At 40.6% G+C, this 16,500-nt stretch overlaps 1 protein-coding gene across 2 annotated transcripts in view; it reads right to left on the bottom strand.

Annotated features, from left to right (window-relative positions):
- The window catches only part of RELN (reelin), a 277,149-nt gene that overhangs the window by 11,311 nt on the left and 249,338 nt on the right, over positions 1–16,500 (bottom strand). For both annotated transcript variants that reach the window (XM_053977798.1, XM_053977797.1), the window contains exons 47-61: positions 15,623–15,763; positions 14,081–14,258; positions 12,511–12,704; positions 11,149–11,405; positions 10,269–10,423; positions 9,254–9,468; positions 8,791–8,968; positions 7,604–7,779; positions 6,243–6,349; positions 5,230–5,472; positions 4,527–4,702; positions 2,863–2,936; positions 1,871–2,032; positions 1,383–1,540; positions 310–529 (exon numbers count right to left, since the gene is read on the bottom strand). In XM_053977798.1, coding sequence (XP_053833773.1) covers positions 310–529; positions 1,383–1,540; positions 1,871–2,032; positions 2,863–2,936; positions 4,527–4,702; positions 5,230–5,472; positions 6,243–6,349; positions 7,604–7,779; positions 8,791–8,968; positions 9,254–9,468; positions 10,269–10,423; positions 11,149–11,405; positions 12,511–12,704; positions 14,081–14,258; positions 15,623–15,763 — 2,634 coding nt within the window. The remainder of the gene's footprint in view (positions 1–309; positions 530–1,382; positions 1,541–1,870; positions 2,033–2,862; positions 2,937–4,526; positions 4,703–5,229; positions 5,473–6,242; positions 6,350–7,603; positions 7,780–8,790; positions 8,969–9,253; positions 9,469–10,268; positions 10,424–11,148; positions 11,406–12,510; positions 12,705–14,080; positions 14,259–15,622; positions 15,764–16,500) is intronic.

The following is a 16,500-nucleotide window of genomic DNA, read 5'->3' as shown; positions in this document are numbered from 1 at the left end:
AGTCCAGGCAGTCTGGTGTCCAGCCTTTGCCAACAGCTTCATTGTCAGCGCTGGCTTACATAGACAGTGCTCTGTTGGGCATGATGAAAACATCTGACCTTTTCATCTGACATCCTCACTCTCCATCTCCCAAATCAAAGTCACAAAGCGTTTTGCCAACCCTAATGTTTTCTGCCAGCCGCATCCAACTGCATGGCACAGCCAGGTCAGTCCATCCTCATCTGTACTGGCCAACATAGTTTCACATACATGTGAAGAGTTTCCTTTCTCATGAATTGTTAAAGGAGCTGTTTAGGCTCAAACAATTACCTTGCTCGGGTGAGATCCAGTGGCTTGGTCACAGCTTGTCTTATTTGACATCCATTAAAATAGAGCGAATCTCCATGGGCGTAGGGTGCCAGCTGTCCACATCCATTCCCTATCACTCCCCCCTGAATGGTTTCCCAGTTTATTTCAGTGACTCTTTCAGATTCAAAATTATCTTTAATATAACTTGGCAGATCATGGCTAAAAACAGAGCAGTCATCACCTAAAAATGACACAATGAAGTTGTAAAACATGCAAAAGTAGAAAGAATGGAGAAAATTGAGTTACAGGTCATTGTAATTCCTTTCAAGGTTGTGGCTTAATATACAGTGTGAGGACAGCCTGAATATATTTCAGCAGATCCATTAAAAAGGTGCACATTGATATACAGCAGTCATTTCTATAAAATTGAGGCTGTGAGTCTAATTTTTACAGCAGTATAACTTCAAGAACTGCACTACAGTTTCTCCTGTTTTACACTGATGCCAATAGGAGAAACCTCAAATTGTGTGTGGGTTGAGGGCAAATATGTCTAAAAACTTGGAAGGGATCTGATCTTATAAAATTATGAGGCTCTCCTGGAAGACATTAAACACTGGCTCCACTCCTACAAAGCACTTAGAGCTTACCAAGGGCACTCAGGTACCATTAGGCATGTGCTTAGCTGCACTGAGGGCTTAGAGCAGAACACTCTGTCCTGATGGGGCACAGAGTCCCTTTCAGATGCCAGTCACCAACATCTGGATCCCATCTGCACATCCTCTAGGATGCACCCTTGGAAGGAGCATGGGGTGGAAGCCAACTCTGCGTAATCGAGTAGCCATGTTCTGCCTTCAGTGAAGGCTGGGTGAACTTTACATACAGCGCCAGATGAGAGAGACTGCTGACTCAATATGGAAAGAGTAAGGAGGAGGGGAAGCTGTTATTTGGAGCCCTGACAAATTATTAATTTTGGATTTGTTACTCAGACATTCCAGTGATGAATTTGGACATGATACATCACTTTGTCTTTTTGTTTAATTTTGAGCTAGACTAGACTTTAGTAGATATACAGGAGAGAAATGCAGAAATGGAACCTTGGAATCCTTCGTCACAGATGCAAATGGCTCCAGTTGTGCAATACCCGTGGCCACTGCAGAGCTTTGGGCACGCTTCCCCAATGTACACGTGATCGATTGCCCAGCTCTGTTTCTCTAGTTCTTCTCCCTTCTGAATCCACCTGAACTGGGTCGCACTGCAAATATCAACATCCAAACACTGTATTAGGATATATAGCAATTAAACACATCTGTACAGTGATGTTCTAATACACCAGCAGCAAATGTAACCAAAAATGTCATGTGAGGAGGCTGTGACTTCAATAACTGGAAAGACCCACCCTGCTACATCATTGGCAGTAGTGACTTCTATTAACAAAAAGCTTCCTGAAGAACATTAGTAGTGTACCAAATCTAAATCTGCAATAGGAATAATTTTTAAATCACCAATTGTTCCTAGTAAACTGTGCCAGCAAGACAGCTGTCGTTTTATAGGTCCACAGTGAGCTGACCTTTCATTAACCTACCTGGATGAGACATGGTCAGGCAGCTGGATAGTTATTCTTCTCCACATGGAGCTGTTGACAGAGTTATAGATGGTTGCTTCATGGAATTGAAATGGGGAGCAGCCAATGCTATTAGATGAGGAAGGAAGGCAGTGTGTCTGGACAAGTTGCCATGAGTCTGTCCTGTAGGGAGCCAAAAAAAAAAAAAAAAGTTTTAGAACAACTGAAAAAATAATGAAAGGAAAACTGATTATTTCCAAGGGTCATAACATTGCCTGTCCTACTAAACAAACACAAGAGATTTTCAGCAATAGTTTCCATGCTCTGGAGCCACAGAGAAACAAGAGGTGAGGGGTCAAAGCACAGGTGCAGCCAGGGGGGATGTTTGAGTGTTGTGGAGCTTGGTGGTGGCACTCCCAGGAGTGTGGTACATACAGCTGCTCTGGGCTACACGACAGAAGGATTTTTTAGGAGGCAGCTCCTTAGCCTCTTTCTTACAGTGTTCATAAGAGTCCCAGTAGAATTTGCTACCTTTTCACCCACAGTTATTTGAGCACAGAATATACCTTAATTTTTACAAATTATACCATGCTATTCTACAGCACATGAGGCAGTGTAATTGTTAGCTAGTTAAAGACCAATTCGGAGTTAAGTAACTCCCACTTGATGACAGCTTGGTTTGTACCCTACTAAATAGTTTCTTGCAAATGTGTTTTCCTGTGAGCACATTTTTAACAGGAACATGCTCATGACTGTAACTACAAGCTCAATCCCATGAATCTGTCAACATCTGGGATAAATGATAAAGAGGATTTATGGGAGTTATGTAGACAAATCCCAGTGCTTGCACACAGGCTTTGTTCAGATTCTGTTACAACATGAATAGCAAAGCATATTACAGTAATTCATGTTACAACATGAATAGCAAAGCAAAGCTGTAATAAATAGAATCTCTCTACATTTTTAATGTCATACTATTTTTTTTCAGGTCTGTGTATTCTGCTGTCATTTACCTGGCATCCTTTGTATACTCCAGCATCACTGAATGGAGGTCCCCACAAGAATTTGCCTCACAGCCAACCACGATCTATAGCACAAATAAAATAAACTGCTACAACAAGTCAGGTAGACATTTAAAGTAATATAATCAAGTTATGTTCTTCTTTTTTTTTTTTTTTTGTTTCTTTATTAGGTGCATGAGGGATTGTCAACTTGGAACTTGAGCAAAATCCATCAAAAGTGGATGGAAAACAAAAGACACAGTACTCAGATACTGTTTTTACTTAAAGAATTTTACTTCCTTGCTACTGTTATTTTCTAACAGAATCCTAACACTTAATTTCTAAAGTCCAAATTAAATATCTAAACAAACATTTTTTCTGAAACAAAATATATGGTAGTTCCTTGGCATTTCCAAAAGTGAAGCACCTATGAAATTTAAAATTCATCATGATAAGCATATGGACATAAACTTTAAATCAGTCCAATTTAGGAACAGAATTATTCTGAATATTTAAAAAAGTAGACATGTTTGTTCCATATTACAGTAGAAAGATTACAGTACTCAGTGTACATTACTGATTAGATAATACAATGCTAAATTTCAAAACCAAACAGAAACCATGCTAGAGCTGACTTCTTAGTCTAGAAATAAAATCTTTGCTGTGAGAGGTGAAGAAAAATGGGGAGAAGATCAGGAAAGAAAAACTCTGCAGTAAGAACTTAGTAATATGAACTATTAAATGCTCATGGGTTATCCTAATTTTGGTCTTAAAACAGAGGAAAAAGATGATAGGCTGGGTAAAATAAGCATCTTGGAGGCAGTCTTGACATTCAGTAGTAAAAAACTTCAGTTACTCGTCTTGTATATAATTTTTTTGGTATGCTGAGTGGGGAAGCAGTGCTTTAGGGATTATATTAGACAGTCAATATAAAATAGGCAGTGACGTTGAGAAAAGGTGAAAATATTGATCAGTGGAAGATGGTAAATTCTGGAACTGTCTCGTTAAACAGAAGAGCAAGAAAAAAACCATAAAAAGAAAATGGATTAGTATTTTGATAACCCTACTTTCATGTTAGTTCCTAGTTTAAGACAGGGTACTTGGGGAATGGCCAAGAACATTTCTGGAAAACAACTACTTGTTGCCTTTGGCCCTGTGTAGAATTCTACCTTAAATCAAATTTAAATACTCAGAAATGTTTCTCTGATGGTTTAGGTCATTTGCCATGACACAAGGAAGTAGAAGGGGCACTTCTATTTGAACACAATTGCATTTTCCATATGATGCTCTTCTCCAGCCTTCTCCCTTACTTTTTCTGTTCCTTCACAAATTAGGGGAAAATAATTTATTCGGCATGGCATCTATTCTCACCTTAGAAAATAATTCGTACTGTATCCGATGATCCAGTCATTTCAGGAAAAAGGTATTAGACTTCCAATTCCTCTGACTAACCCCAATAGCATACAGAGAGTCAGAATATTTTGACATTTTACATTCATGCAGCCTTTCTGGTTCTCATTACCTACACCTCATATTTTCCTTTAATTTCTAGTAAAAAGACACTATTAATTATTCATCCAATTGAGCATCCTAGTTGGAAGAACAATAATTTCTGGAGACATATTAGATGAATTTTCATTGTGTTCTTTACTTTGGAGAGAGAGAACATTTCTTACTTTAAACTGCATCATGTATCCTGGCTGTATAATGAGCTCCCTGGAGGACAGGATGTTGTGTGTTTTATCCTTTTTCTTATTTGGCCAGTAGAGATGGAATGATGGATTTCCACAGAACCCTGCAGTTCTGACTGCATTAGGGTAAAAGCTCCAATTTTCTTCATGAGAGGTGCCTTCTATTAAGATGAGTTAAATAAAATTACTGCATTGTCTTGGTAAACATCAAGGCTTAGAAATGAATCCACAGAATACTTTAGTGATATGGACACTACATTTATGCTATCTGTAATGACACACAGAAAGCTACAAAGAGAGAGACATAATGAAGATATTCATTGCCAGAGAGGTAATTAAAATGTTTAAATAACAGTAGTTTTTAAAAGTATGATGAGATAAGAGCATAATACCAGAAATTTAAATGAAATTAGTTTGACTGAAATAAACATTTTTATGTGTACATACATGTGCACACATATACATCTGAAGATATATGTGTATATATATATATATATATATATATATATATATACACTATATATATATTTACACACTTCTATGAATAGCATATAAACAGCATTAATCTACAAAATGAAAAATTTGCAGAGTTAAAATAAAAGAAAATCTGCTTGCAAGCTCACAGGGCTCAGGTAAGATAAGAACAGATAACGCCAGACAACAGATGAGCTGTGGCAGCCTGTTTTACCATCATCAAAGGTATCCACCAGCTGGCTGGGGTTGATCTCTGCTCCCCCGATCAGGATGTTATCCAGAGCCCACTGCGCCCGCTCGGGGCCGGGCACCACGATGCCGCTGCTGAGAGTGAAAGGCTGCCACCAGCGCAGGCGCGTGGTGTTGGTCAGGGCGTGCTCGGGGAGGAGGATGTAGTCGTGCCTCACTGAGATGTACTTTTGGTAATCCATCTCGTGGAGCAAAGTCCAGGATATCCCTAGAATGAAAAGATGCAGGTTTAGTGATAAAACCAAGCATATGGTAGAATCTGATGAAGGATTGTTGCATCACTCTGGGGAATGGTTTTTCCCTCCCAGAGACTCCTGTAGCTGTAACCATATTAGTTTAACCCTTCCTTCCTTTCTGGACCCAATTGGCTGGGAGCCAATTATCCCTTCCTGGACAGGAGTCTAGATAATGCCCTGCTCCTCCATTGTTCGCTCTCTTGCCTGCTCTCTTTCCCTCTTTCTCTCTTCCTCCTATGGAATAAACGTCTTGGACCACATCAGGGTGAGAGCCTCTTTTGGAATTTTTTGCCTTAACCCTGTAATATTTTCCCCCAAAGCTCTCTCAGATCTGGGCTAGCCTTGTAACTCCAGAGGGCTGCGGGGGAAAGTATTAACAAAGGATGAAAGTAAGATAACAGGAAATAAAAAGTAATAGTAATAATATGGTCTTCTGATAGAGCTTAACTTCTTAGGATACTTGGCTACTGTTACTCACTGCAAGAGAAATCTTGTAATTGTAAAAAGGAATAATCAGCTTGGGTAGAAGCCACTGATTACTGAAATAAGGCAGGAAGATTATGGAAAACTTCTGAGCAATAGATGGAACTTTTAGATGGGGAAAAATCTTTACACAGACATAAATAGCTTTACAATTAAGAATTACCCTTTTATTTTGGATCTCTGACAACTTGTCAGGTATTCATGGTGCATGGATACAGAACTAGACTGTAGCTCAGCTGTAAATACAGTATGTACTTGCCTCCATCAATGGAATAGTCTAGCAGCACTCCTTCCTTTCTGCAAGTCGGTCTGTGGCACGTTGTCATGTTATTTTCACTCCCAATTCTCCCCCAGTACTGTAGAAACCTAAGAGTAAATGTATATGATCACATCTGTTAGACTTGCACAAATAGAGGTTGCTTTCTGTTAACAGACATGCTGAAATTATTCCAAATGCCAGCATTTTTAAGCAAGTAACATTGATGCACAAGTACTACAAAGGTTTCCAAAAACATTGTCTAGTAATTTTCATGGTAACCTCGTGGAATCCAACTAAGAACTGCCCCTGGGAGGGAGTAACCCATTGCAAAAGTACCAGCCAGGGACAGACGGGATGGGAGCTGCTTTGCTTAGAGTTCCCTGAGAGTCCTGGTGGAATGGGAGCTCACCATGTGTTAAGGCGCCCTTGTATCAATGAAGGACAGAAAAAAGTTGATAAACTGAGGCAAGTTGGTGGAGGACACTGGAGTGGTTGGAGCCAGAGCTCAGAGCCAGAGGTCATACACTGAAGGAATAGGAAGTTCCAAATGGATTTAACAGGGAAAAAAAAAAGAAAAATAATCACTCTGAGAGTAACTGAACACTAGTGCAAGTGTTCCAGTACAGACAGACAGTAGGATCTCTGTTCTTGGAGGTTTTTAAAGATCCAATGGGACAAAGTTCTGGGCAAACTGCCCTGAATTCCATGTTACCTAGCTTTGAGCATGAGGTTGGAGTAGAGACTCCCTGAGGCCCCTTCCTTCCTGTAATTCAGCAAAATTGCAAAATTTAAGAAGTCAGAGTGTGTGGCTTCATTAAAGCCATATGGTCAAGAGAAATGATGCTGAAGTTGTCTATGTCATGTCCTTAGCTTGTCTAAACTGACAGAGTTCCATTGCTTTGCTGATAAGTCATCCTTTCCAACAGCATAGAAGTGGAATGGATCTTGTATGGGCACCCAAGAGAGAACAACCAGCAGAAGTTCTGCTCTGAACTCAGTGAGAGACACAGCTGGTGCTTCCAGGAGTGATACCCTGGTACTGGTGTCTTGCCTCTTTGCAGGACAGAAGTTGCTGCTTCCAGGACATTTCTGGACAAAGGGACCTGCTGCTTCACCTGGACATGTCAGACCCTTTCCACTGTGCTGGGGTGAGCCTTGCTCTCTGTGACTCATCTGAAAGCATCAGCGCCTTGAGAATCACAGTCCCAGCACCCTGGGAATCATCATCTCCTCGGTGTCTGCCTCAGGTAATGCTGTTGCTGTGGTGGCCTAGGAATTCCCTGGGCTACCAGCTATGCTGCCTGCTGCTCTGCCAGTGTATGACAGAGCTCCCCATGACAATGACGTGTGCCATGACCTACTTTGCTCCCCGCAGGTCCAGATCTTGAGTGACAGCCTGCCTCACAGTTGCACCTCCAAAATACAGAGTTGTGTCTTCTGCGAGAATTCCACACTCGGTACAGGTATTTCCTCCTTCTAAGGACATCCATAAATCTGGTTTAATTTCCTCATTGTCAAAGCGCTCTTTCAGGAAGGTCTGTAAGTAAGGTATTTAACATGAAGCACAGGTAAGTAAGATTTTAAGTCTTTTTGACAACCACGGCTAGAACTGACCTAAACATGTTTGAAGGGCTCAAGAACACTAAGTTTTTCTCAGGGTGACTGAACATAATCGCTTCTGGCTGAATATTTGGCCACTTGAACTGAATTGGCTAAATGTGAAAATATATTAGGGCTGGATTTTAACAGACTTCGGAGGTAATGCAGCAAATTAAAATTGGCATGTGCAAATGAGTGAGCATGTTAGGTTTGTGTGGCAAGGTTTTGGTGGCAGAGGGCAACAGTAGGGGACATCTGTATGCATGGGAGAAAAAAATATTCTGTATCTTTCCTCAGCAAAACCAGGGATCCTGGCATTGATTTAGCAGTAAAACTCCCCTAAAATTGCTACCATTTTACCCCAAGTGTCCTTAAAGTGATGGATACCTTACTAATTAAAAATTGCAAACAAGCAATGATATTTGTTCATGTAATTAGTATTTCAGATAAAGACTAGAATGTTATAATAAATCAAATTACATGATAACTGACAAGTTAGTTATTTTTAACTTTAAAATTAGCAATATATAACTAGAGTCCACTTGATTCTTGTTGAGTAACAGCCAGGTGAATTAATTCTCTAATTTTATGCCATTTTCCTTTACTCCCTACTTCAGTAAGCTCTTTCACAGTAAAGACAATCTTTCCATTTTGTTCAAATACAACCACATATGCAAGGGTGATTTACATCCTATAATGATGATTAAAAGATGAACAATGAACTTCATCACAGCTTTTTCAGGCTGAGTGTTATTTTTCAAAGCAACATTCTTGAATAATGCAGTAATAGTTTTGTTAAAAAACTGATGAAAGGGCTGAAAATGGATTTGACTGTCTTCAGGCTGACAGGAATCAAAGCTAAATTTCCAGTAAGATCAATCTCTCCTCTCTCTCCTTCCCAGTCAAACACATGCCAAAATTCATTCTTTAAAACATGCAATAAAATTACCTTCAATGTCTGGGTCAGGTAGCAGTTTGGACCCGAATACCCAGGATCACAGATGCATTGCTCATTCAGGCAGTCTCCATGACCTCTACAGTTTTCCAGACAACCAGGGCCCAGATAGAAATTATCAATGGCCCACTGCATATCTGAGTATTTCTGGTAGAACCGAAACCTCACAGGACTAGATATAAAGGAATGAAGAAAACCATACATATGCATAAAACAATTTTGCTCAATTGAAAAAAGGTGATTAAACACAATGTAATCATGACTGTACTATCTTCTGAGCTTCCACAAGTAGTGGAAGTATCTATTGAAATTGATTTTTTAACATATCCATAATGTAATGAACATGAAAGCTGCTATTCTGAAATTTCCTTGAAAGAAAATTAATAGGAAGATGTCCTGTTGTGTTTCCAGGAAGGTACTCAATCCAAGACAAAATGAATAGCAAATTCATACTTACTTGCCCACAAGGCCTTCAGGCAGTGTGTAAGTTACTCTTTTCCATCCTTTTGTAGGAAAGAAGACAGATGGCTGTGAGACACTCCCAGAACATTTTGGATCGGCTGGTAAGCACTGAGGCACTAAGTAACTCCAGCTAACACCAAAGTCAGTGGAGTACTGCACATGGACCTGATTTTGTGCAAGTTTTTCTGAGGGTTTACATCCAACAGACACCTAATAAAGAAGAAACCATCAGTAATTAGAATTAATTGTGGTGGGGGAATTTAAAAAAGTATTTGAACCTGAAAACAGACTGCAGAATTTTGCTTGAAATGATGGCAGTAACAGTGCCTGTATGGTACCAGTCACCTGCAGATCTCTGATATTCTCAAGACTGAGAATAGACAACATATTGTGAATTTTGTTTTCTTCTAGATAGCTCATATTTCTGGATTTCCAGATTTTGACACTCATGCCTTAGACTCCAGTACCACAGAACAAATAAAGGTAATATTCCATCCCACACAACCTGAGATTTGAATATTACAGAGAAGGCCACAGATTAGGGAGACCATCTTTATGGATGGATGGGCAAAGGGTTCTTGAAATTTCCATATATTGCTGGGTTATTTCCTTAATTTAGGTAAAAGGGTGTACAAAGGCCAGTTTGCGTGCTGTTTGATGTGAATGCATGACAACACAGGAGCAGAGTGAATTACTGTGGAGCTGCTTTTCCCTCACCAGCAGTTGTAACAAAATAGGCACCTGGCAGATGTGCAATATCCTTATTACATGATGTCCATAGAACTGCAGTGCTGGAAAAGAAGAATGTGTCACCTTTGAGAACAGTCTGTGATATTAAAGCTGACCAATACAATGTAAGTGAGAAAAATGAGGATGGCCTAATAACAATATTTTTCCCAGCAGGGAATGGCTCCTGTGTAGGCCTATACATCAACCCTTCCTCCTGAAAGATCTACTTAGACCTGGAAGAAAATGTGGTTTTGAATAAGTTTACTGCAAACAGATTTTACCTTGAACTGCATAATCCAGCCTTCTGTAGGAGTCAGGTCATGGGTGACTGCGTAGACCTCTCTGCCATCATGGCTCCCGCAGATCATGACACCATCAGGAGAATCACAGAATCTCTCAATTGAGCAATCATCATGGAATAACCAGTGTTCATTCACTTGAAAATAAATGGCAATGTCAGTAATATACAGTGACAATATAAATTAAGCAGGGAGTAGTGTTAACCACAAAAGGTGATTCATAGCTTTATTTTTCAGCGTACATGAGAATTATTTAGTATTGCTCCTGAGAATGTCAGTACCCCGTTGTTCCCATGTAAATATGTATTACATTTATCTCATTCATTGCTGAAAGCACCTCTTACTGCTCACTTACACAAGCATTACAGCATTATTTTTTAATATTAAAGAAGTAAGGATCTGAGACTTAAAATATGAACATCTATTGCACTGAACATTTTGGGAGAGCCTTTTAATGGGTGTTGCCTACATGTCCCCAGCACTGGTAGCTGTTAAGCCTAATAAACATACAAAAATGCGTCTTCTACAAAATTTCGTTGTAAAATGTAACTTAAATTCCCTAAAGAAAATTTTAAAAAGTTAGAAAATAGGGAACAGACACTCAGGATAAGAAATTTGCTTAGAATAACCTGTCACTTTTAAATTATTCTTTTTCTTTTAAAATAAATTAACCTTCTCGATAAATTCAAGTAGTAAAAAAGCTGCATTACATCTTTTCATTTTTAAAAGACAAGGCCTCTATAGCAATGGAGTTTTCTGTGATTGCCATCACAGTGAGAGAAAGATTCAGAGGCTCAGCAAGACCTGCAAATCAGTGCATTGGCTTCTTGCTCCTTAACTGAGACGCAGGTGGAACCTTTACCCGTGGTTTTGTCCTCCACGGCCATGTCGAAGGCGATCCTGCCGGTGGGCCCCGCGTCGGCCGGGGAGCGCTCGTGCTGTGGCAGGGGAGCGCTGCTGAAGGTGTCGAGCATCACCGTCCTCTGGTCAGCCGAGCCCGAGATCAGCACGTTGTCGATAGCCCAGTCGTTCTGGTCCAGCCCATCGTGCTTGGGCTGCCACCAGCGGAAACGTGTCCCGATGGTTTTGGCATCATAGGGAAGGAGGATGTTCACAAAGCTGGAATAAAAGCTGGGAGTTAGTTGTAGGAAAGCTGCAGGAAAAGGACACTTTGCAATGCTCTGTGCTGGGTACTTTGACCAAGTCCATTCCAAGTGTTTCCTAGGATATGTGGAATTTGGGTAAGAAGAAAAAGACCGATCTAGCCTATATTCCTCTAGGAGATATTTCTGAAACAAAAATCTTTCTGATCACTCCCAATGTCATCCCTGGGACAGGGGCTCAGAGAGAGGTGGAAAGGGTCAGCACCCAGACTGTGGCATGGTTTGAACAACCTCACTTGCTCCAGGTGTCCTTATGGGACCGAATGCAATAGTCTGGACTAGCAGGGTATGGCCATAAGGCCCTTATTAAGGGAAGTGTTAAGAAGGAGAGTGAACAAGTGAAATAAAGATTGCTTTTTTCAACCTGGAGCCATTCAGCAGATAGCAATGTTCCAGTACAATTTTATCTGTTCCATTTCAACAGTAGAAAATAGTACACTGAAATATCACGTCCAATTAAAGTGCTAGTGATTTCTTGGTGTGCTCGAATAATAACAAATAATGGGTCCCTCACATCCCCATTTTCTGTGAATCTTTTAAATTGGTCAGTGAGAAAATGGTCAGCTCACATATATGCATGATTTGAAGCTCACAGACATCTGAAAATAGAGCTTGAGTGTATCCATCCTTTTGATGGGTAACTGCAGAAATGCAGTTTCTCCTAGCCACACCATTTTATAACTAACTTATAACAATCAGTGATTTTATGATCTTGCCAATAAAGAAATAGATTGCAAAGGTTAGCAGCTTTAAAACAGGATGGACATCACTGCAGTAGCTATTAATTTATCTTCCTTCAATCATTTGTAAATCTACCAGGCTGCTACAGGCTCCTAGGTATTCTTGTATTTGTGGCCTAGCAGCTGCACAAATGCTGATGCTCTCAATACACGCCAAGGACATTAATAAACACCTGTAGGACTGTACAAGCTGAACTCATACATCCCAACCTGACATCCAAACCACAGCACTAATATATCCCACAGGTTCTAGTGAAACATTCAAGACCACCTGACTTTAGCAAAGAAATTTACACAGGTAGAAAGAAGGTATCTACAAACCCAGGCTTGCTGAATTGATCATAGAAAATTTCCATTAAGAGGCTCCAGGTGATTCCACCATTCACAGAATACTCCAGCAGCACTCCTTGGTTGCGGTTATTAGGAGTTATCAGACATCCGTACATGAAATAAAACTGGATGAATTCTGCACTGGTGAGGTTCAAATCCACTGTAACTAACATACGGCTGCAGCCCTTAAAAGCAATGAAAAATATGTTGGCTGGTGTTGTCTGGCAAAAATTATGTTCATAAAAAGTGTTAAGACTATGCAGTCACTATTAATGTGGATTCATGCTGCAAAAATTTTAAAATTGTACAAAATTTTATTAATTATTTCAAAGGTAAAGCTACAACTGAACAATATATATATATATCTGTTTTCCCTGAAGACACAATTTCAGTCATGTTTCATCTTAAAAATTTCTGTTGTGTATCTATATATGTTGCTACTTGTACCTTCAGTTTTACAATATTCATGTATTTGTATTCACCTTTCTTCTTAATACAAAAGTTGCAGAAATCCACGTCTCTATTGTAAATCATGAAGTTTTCCATGCAGAATTAATGAATCACTGATTATGTGCTAATGATTCAACTTACGCAAACCATCAAATGGCAAAGCAATTTTAGTATGTATGTTTTCCACAATACCTTATATATTTCACATTGCTTAGTCTGTTAGCTGGTGTCTACTTAGTCCTACCGGAATGAAGTGGAAATGTAATGCTTCTGTTAGTTTATTTCAGAAAACTTTTGTCAGTTTGAACTTAGTTATAAATTTGACAGAAGACATCTTCTTGCATAAATTTTATGGTTCTAAAATACTATTTCATCATTTTTATAATCCTGAGGTTATCTGTCAGCAAACTACAGTTCAGCAGCAGTCAGAGTTATATACCTACACATGTAGCTAACCTAGGAAATTTTACTGTGAGCTTACTCTGAAAACACGCACCTGTGAGACATCTGAAGGATGAGGCTACGCATGGATGCAATGTGCTCTAGGGTGACCCCGCTTGAGCAGGGAGGTTGGCCCAGATTACCCACCATGGCCCCTTCCAACCCGGCCTATTCCGTGTTTCTGTGGCTCTGTATTGTCAAGGGCCATGTGCAAATTATACAAGTGCAAATAGCTAGTTATTAATTTACCTCTGCAGTCTGATTAGAAGCCACACCAAACTCCAGTCTGAAAGTTTCAAGTGCTATGAGGAGGGTCTTAGGAGGAAAATTAAAAGTCTACATATTTATACTGTGCTTTAACCTACCAGCTCCACTTTCAAAGGCCCCTTTACAGCTCCTCTCAGGACCCACAGACACAATATCTCATTTTCCTGACTGCAGTATATCAAGGAACACGGTATCAGCTTTCCTGGAGTGTTTCTGGCTGACCGTAGTCTGTAGGACCTTTGACTTCGACCTTCAGCCAAGTAAAGGATCTAATTTTTTAAAATATTTTATATGTCTGATATGTTATGCTGTTATTTTTTTAATGCTTTGCTATTTAACTTTTAAAATCAGTCCCACTTATAGTGTCAAATGGAGCGAGCTGGTCCCTGTGCTGGACACACACCCCGCTGAAGTGAAGAGCCATCCCAGAGGCGACGGCCCCGCAGACGGTGCTCAGTTTGCCCCCGTTCACTGTCAGCCAGTTCTGGTTCGAGGGGGAGCGGTTGAAGTTGTCCTTCAGCTGTGTGGGAAGGGGAGTCTCTGGCTCGTCGCAGTACAGCCCACCCCAGTGCTCGTCGCAGCTGCAGAGCAAAACAAATGCACAAATCAGCTGGCAAAGGCTCTGCATGTTATTAAGGTACCATCTTATTCTGCAGAGGGGCATCATTTACTAGTGCACAACTGGTATGTGGGGGTTTTAAACATCTGGCATTTTGGAGTTAATATGAAACAAAAATGACTTTTTTAAAGGCTAAGTACTGTGTATCATTCAAGCTTCTAATACAGGGTACACTCCCAAACACAGTAAAAGAGTAACAGCAGCGAAATGCATTGTGCTTGGATAAGTAAACCAAGAGAATGTGCCAAGCCTAAAAATATCCCGCTAATGTTAAAGTTCAAGTTTCTGTAAAATTTTAGTAGATGGGTGCTTTCTTATCTTTATATAGTTCTCCTTTTTTTTTTTTTTTTTTTTTTTTTTTTTTTTTTTTTTTTTTTTTTCCCTGAAAAACATTCTTGTAATGTGTCAAAGACGGGATAACAGCTTGGAACTGTGTTCTGCTACAATGAGATTTCACCAGGGATATTGTGTCTTGGTACTGCAGTGTTGTCAGTATAGAGGGGAACACAATAATATGTCTATTCTGCAGTGAAATACATTTCTAAAAAATACAGTCACAGTGCAATTATACAACCATTCTCCCATTTCTGCTGCCATTTGTGGCTGGTAAAAAAAAGGCAATACATCCATCTGGAAGGTATTTCTCTGTTGCCAAGACAGGCAAATCTGGGGGTTGTTGTTTGCTAGCTTTGCAGGACTCTGTGTGGATTGTTATGCAAACAATTTGAGGATCAAGCCAGTCTGCCTCTTCTGGCAAACCCTACCATGGAGCAGAGTCATCAGACCAGCAAGGTAACACCAGTCAAAAAGCAAATTCTGGCCTTGTGAAGAACTGGCATACATGTTGCTTAGTTGGGTATGTCCCACCTCCAGCCCAGGTTCTCTGCACCCAGGACCAGGTTAAGAGCACAGGGACATGATGTGAAATCCCTTGGGAATAAGGAGAACATATTCTGGGAAGCTCCAGGACTGTATGTCCCAAGAGGGCTATGCAAACTCAAGGGGTACCCTCTCCCTACCTGGTGGGAGGGGAATTGATGCAGCAGAGGCAAGAGCAGAGGTGATGCATTGCCACTGAGGAAAGGACTGTCTGCTTTGGCCATGGAGCATGAACAGTCAGAGGTCTGGCAGGGCCAACCCCTGCAGTTCACCTTCCACTTGTTATTTCTACTCCCAGGTGGATCCAGTGCCTTGCTCAGTTTTAACAGCAAAATCCACCTTCCTTTGTAGAATTGTATCACAGTTTTCCCTGCAAATTCATCAGAATGACAGAGGGGGAGTGAAATGCTACGGCTATGGGCAGGACAGGGAACAGATGGCACTTACACACAGTTGTCTTGTGTACACTTCCCATGGCCACTGCACATGTCTATGCAGCCATCTCCAATGTAGACGTTATCAATTGCCCACGTTTGCTGCTTGTCAAAAGGAGCAGGCTGGTGCCAGCGGAAACGAGTTGCTTGAGACCTTGGGAAAGAGAGAAAAACAGAATTCTGTATTTTCTAGCTAAGGTAATCTTTATTTTGATTGAAAGGAAATGTTAGTCTTGAGGCTATCCTGCTCTTGGTAGATTTGTTTGCTACCAGCATGACCCAGGGCTGGTTTCTGACAATGACAATATGCCTCCAAGAAAAGGCTGTCCAGATTTTGAGAACAGAAAATAGTGTGGGTGCTTGGTATCAAGCTGAGAGTGTGGAAGGTAGGAAATGGATCACTGGTGAAAGGAAAGCAAGTGGGCCATGGTTGGTGCAGTGGAGAGGAGGGTAGGAAGAAGGTGGTACTCCCAGTTGTAAGCTCAGGCCAGTCATAACCATGTCCCAGAACAGATCCAAACCTGAGGGACAGCTAGGAGCTGGATCAAGCCAGATTATCCGAACCCTCCATGTTTCATCCTAAGCCAGTCAATAAGCCCAAGTCAACAAATTTACCCGACTTTTTCTCTATGAATTCTCCCAATCACTCTTAGGTTAAGAGCAGTTCTAGGGAGTGGGTTTGGGGACAGGTGAGAAGGCCCATGCAGGGCTTGCAGCATGACCCTGGCTTTGCAGTTTCTTCCCTCCCCTCCACCCAGGGCTTGGCTGGAAATGCTTAGAAATTATCTGTAGTGTGATCCTGGCTCTACTCAGTAAATTATATTAATTTTGTTGATTAAAATGGGCTTAACTCCCTATATGTGAATTAGGTGTCTCAGGTCCCAAGATAGA

The sequence above is a fragment of the Vidua macroura genome, chromosome 5 (assembly GCF_024509145.1).
Source record: "Vidua macroura isolate BioBank_ID:100142 chromosome 5, ASM2450914v1, whole genome shotgun sequence".
NCBI lineage: Eukaryota > Metazoa > Chordata > Aves > Passeriformes > Viduidae > Vidua > Vidua macroura.
This window is presented reverse-complemented; position numbering and strand designations above follow the sequence as displayed.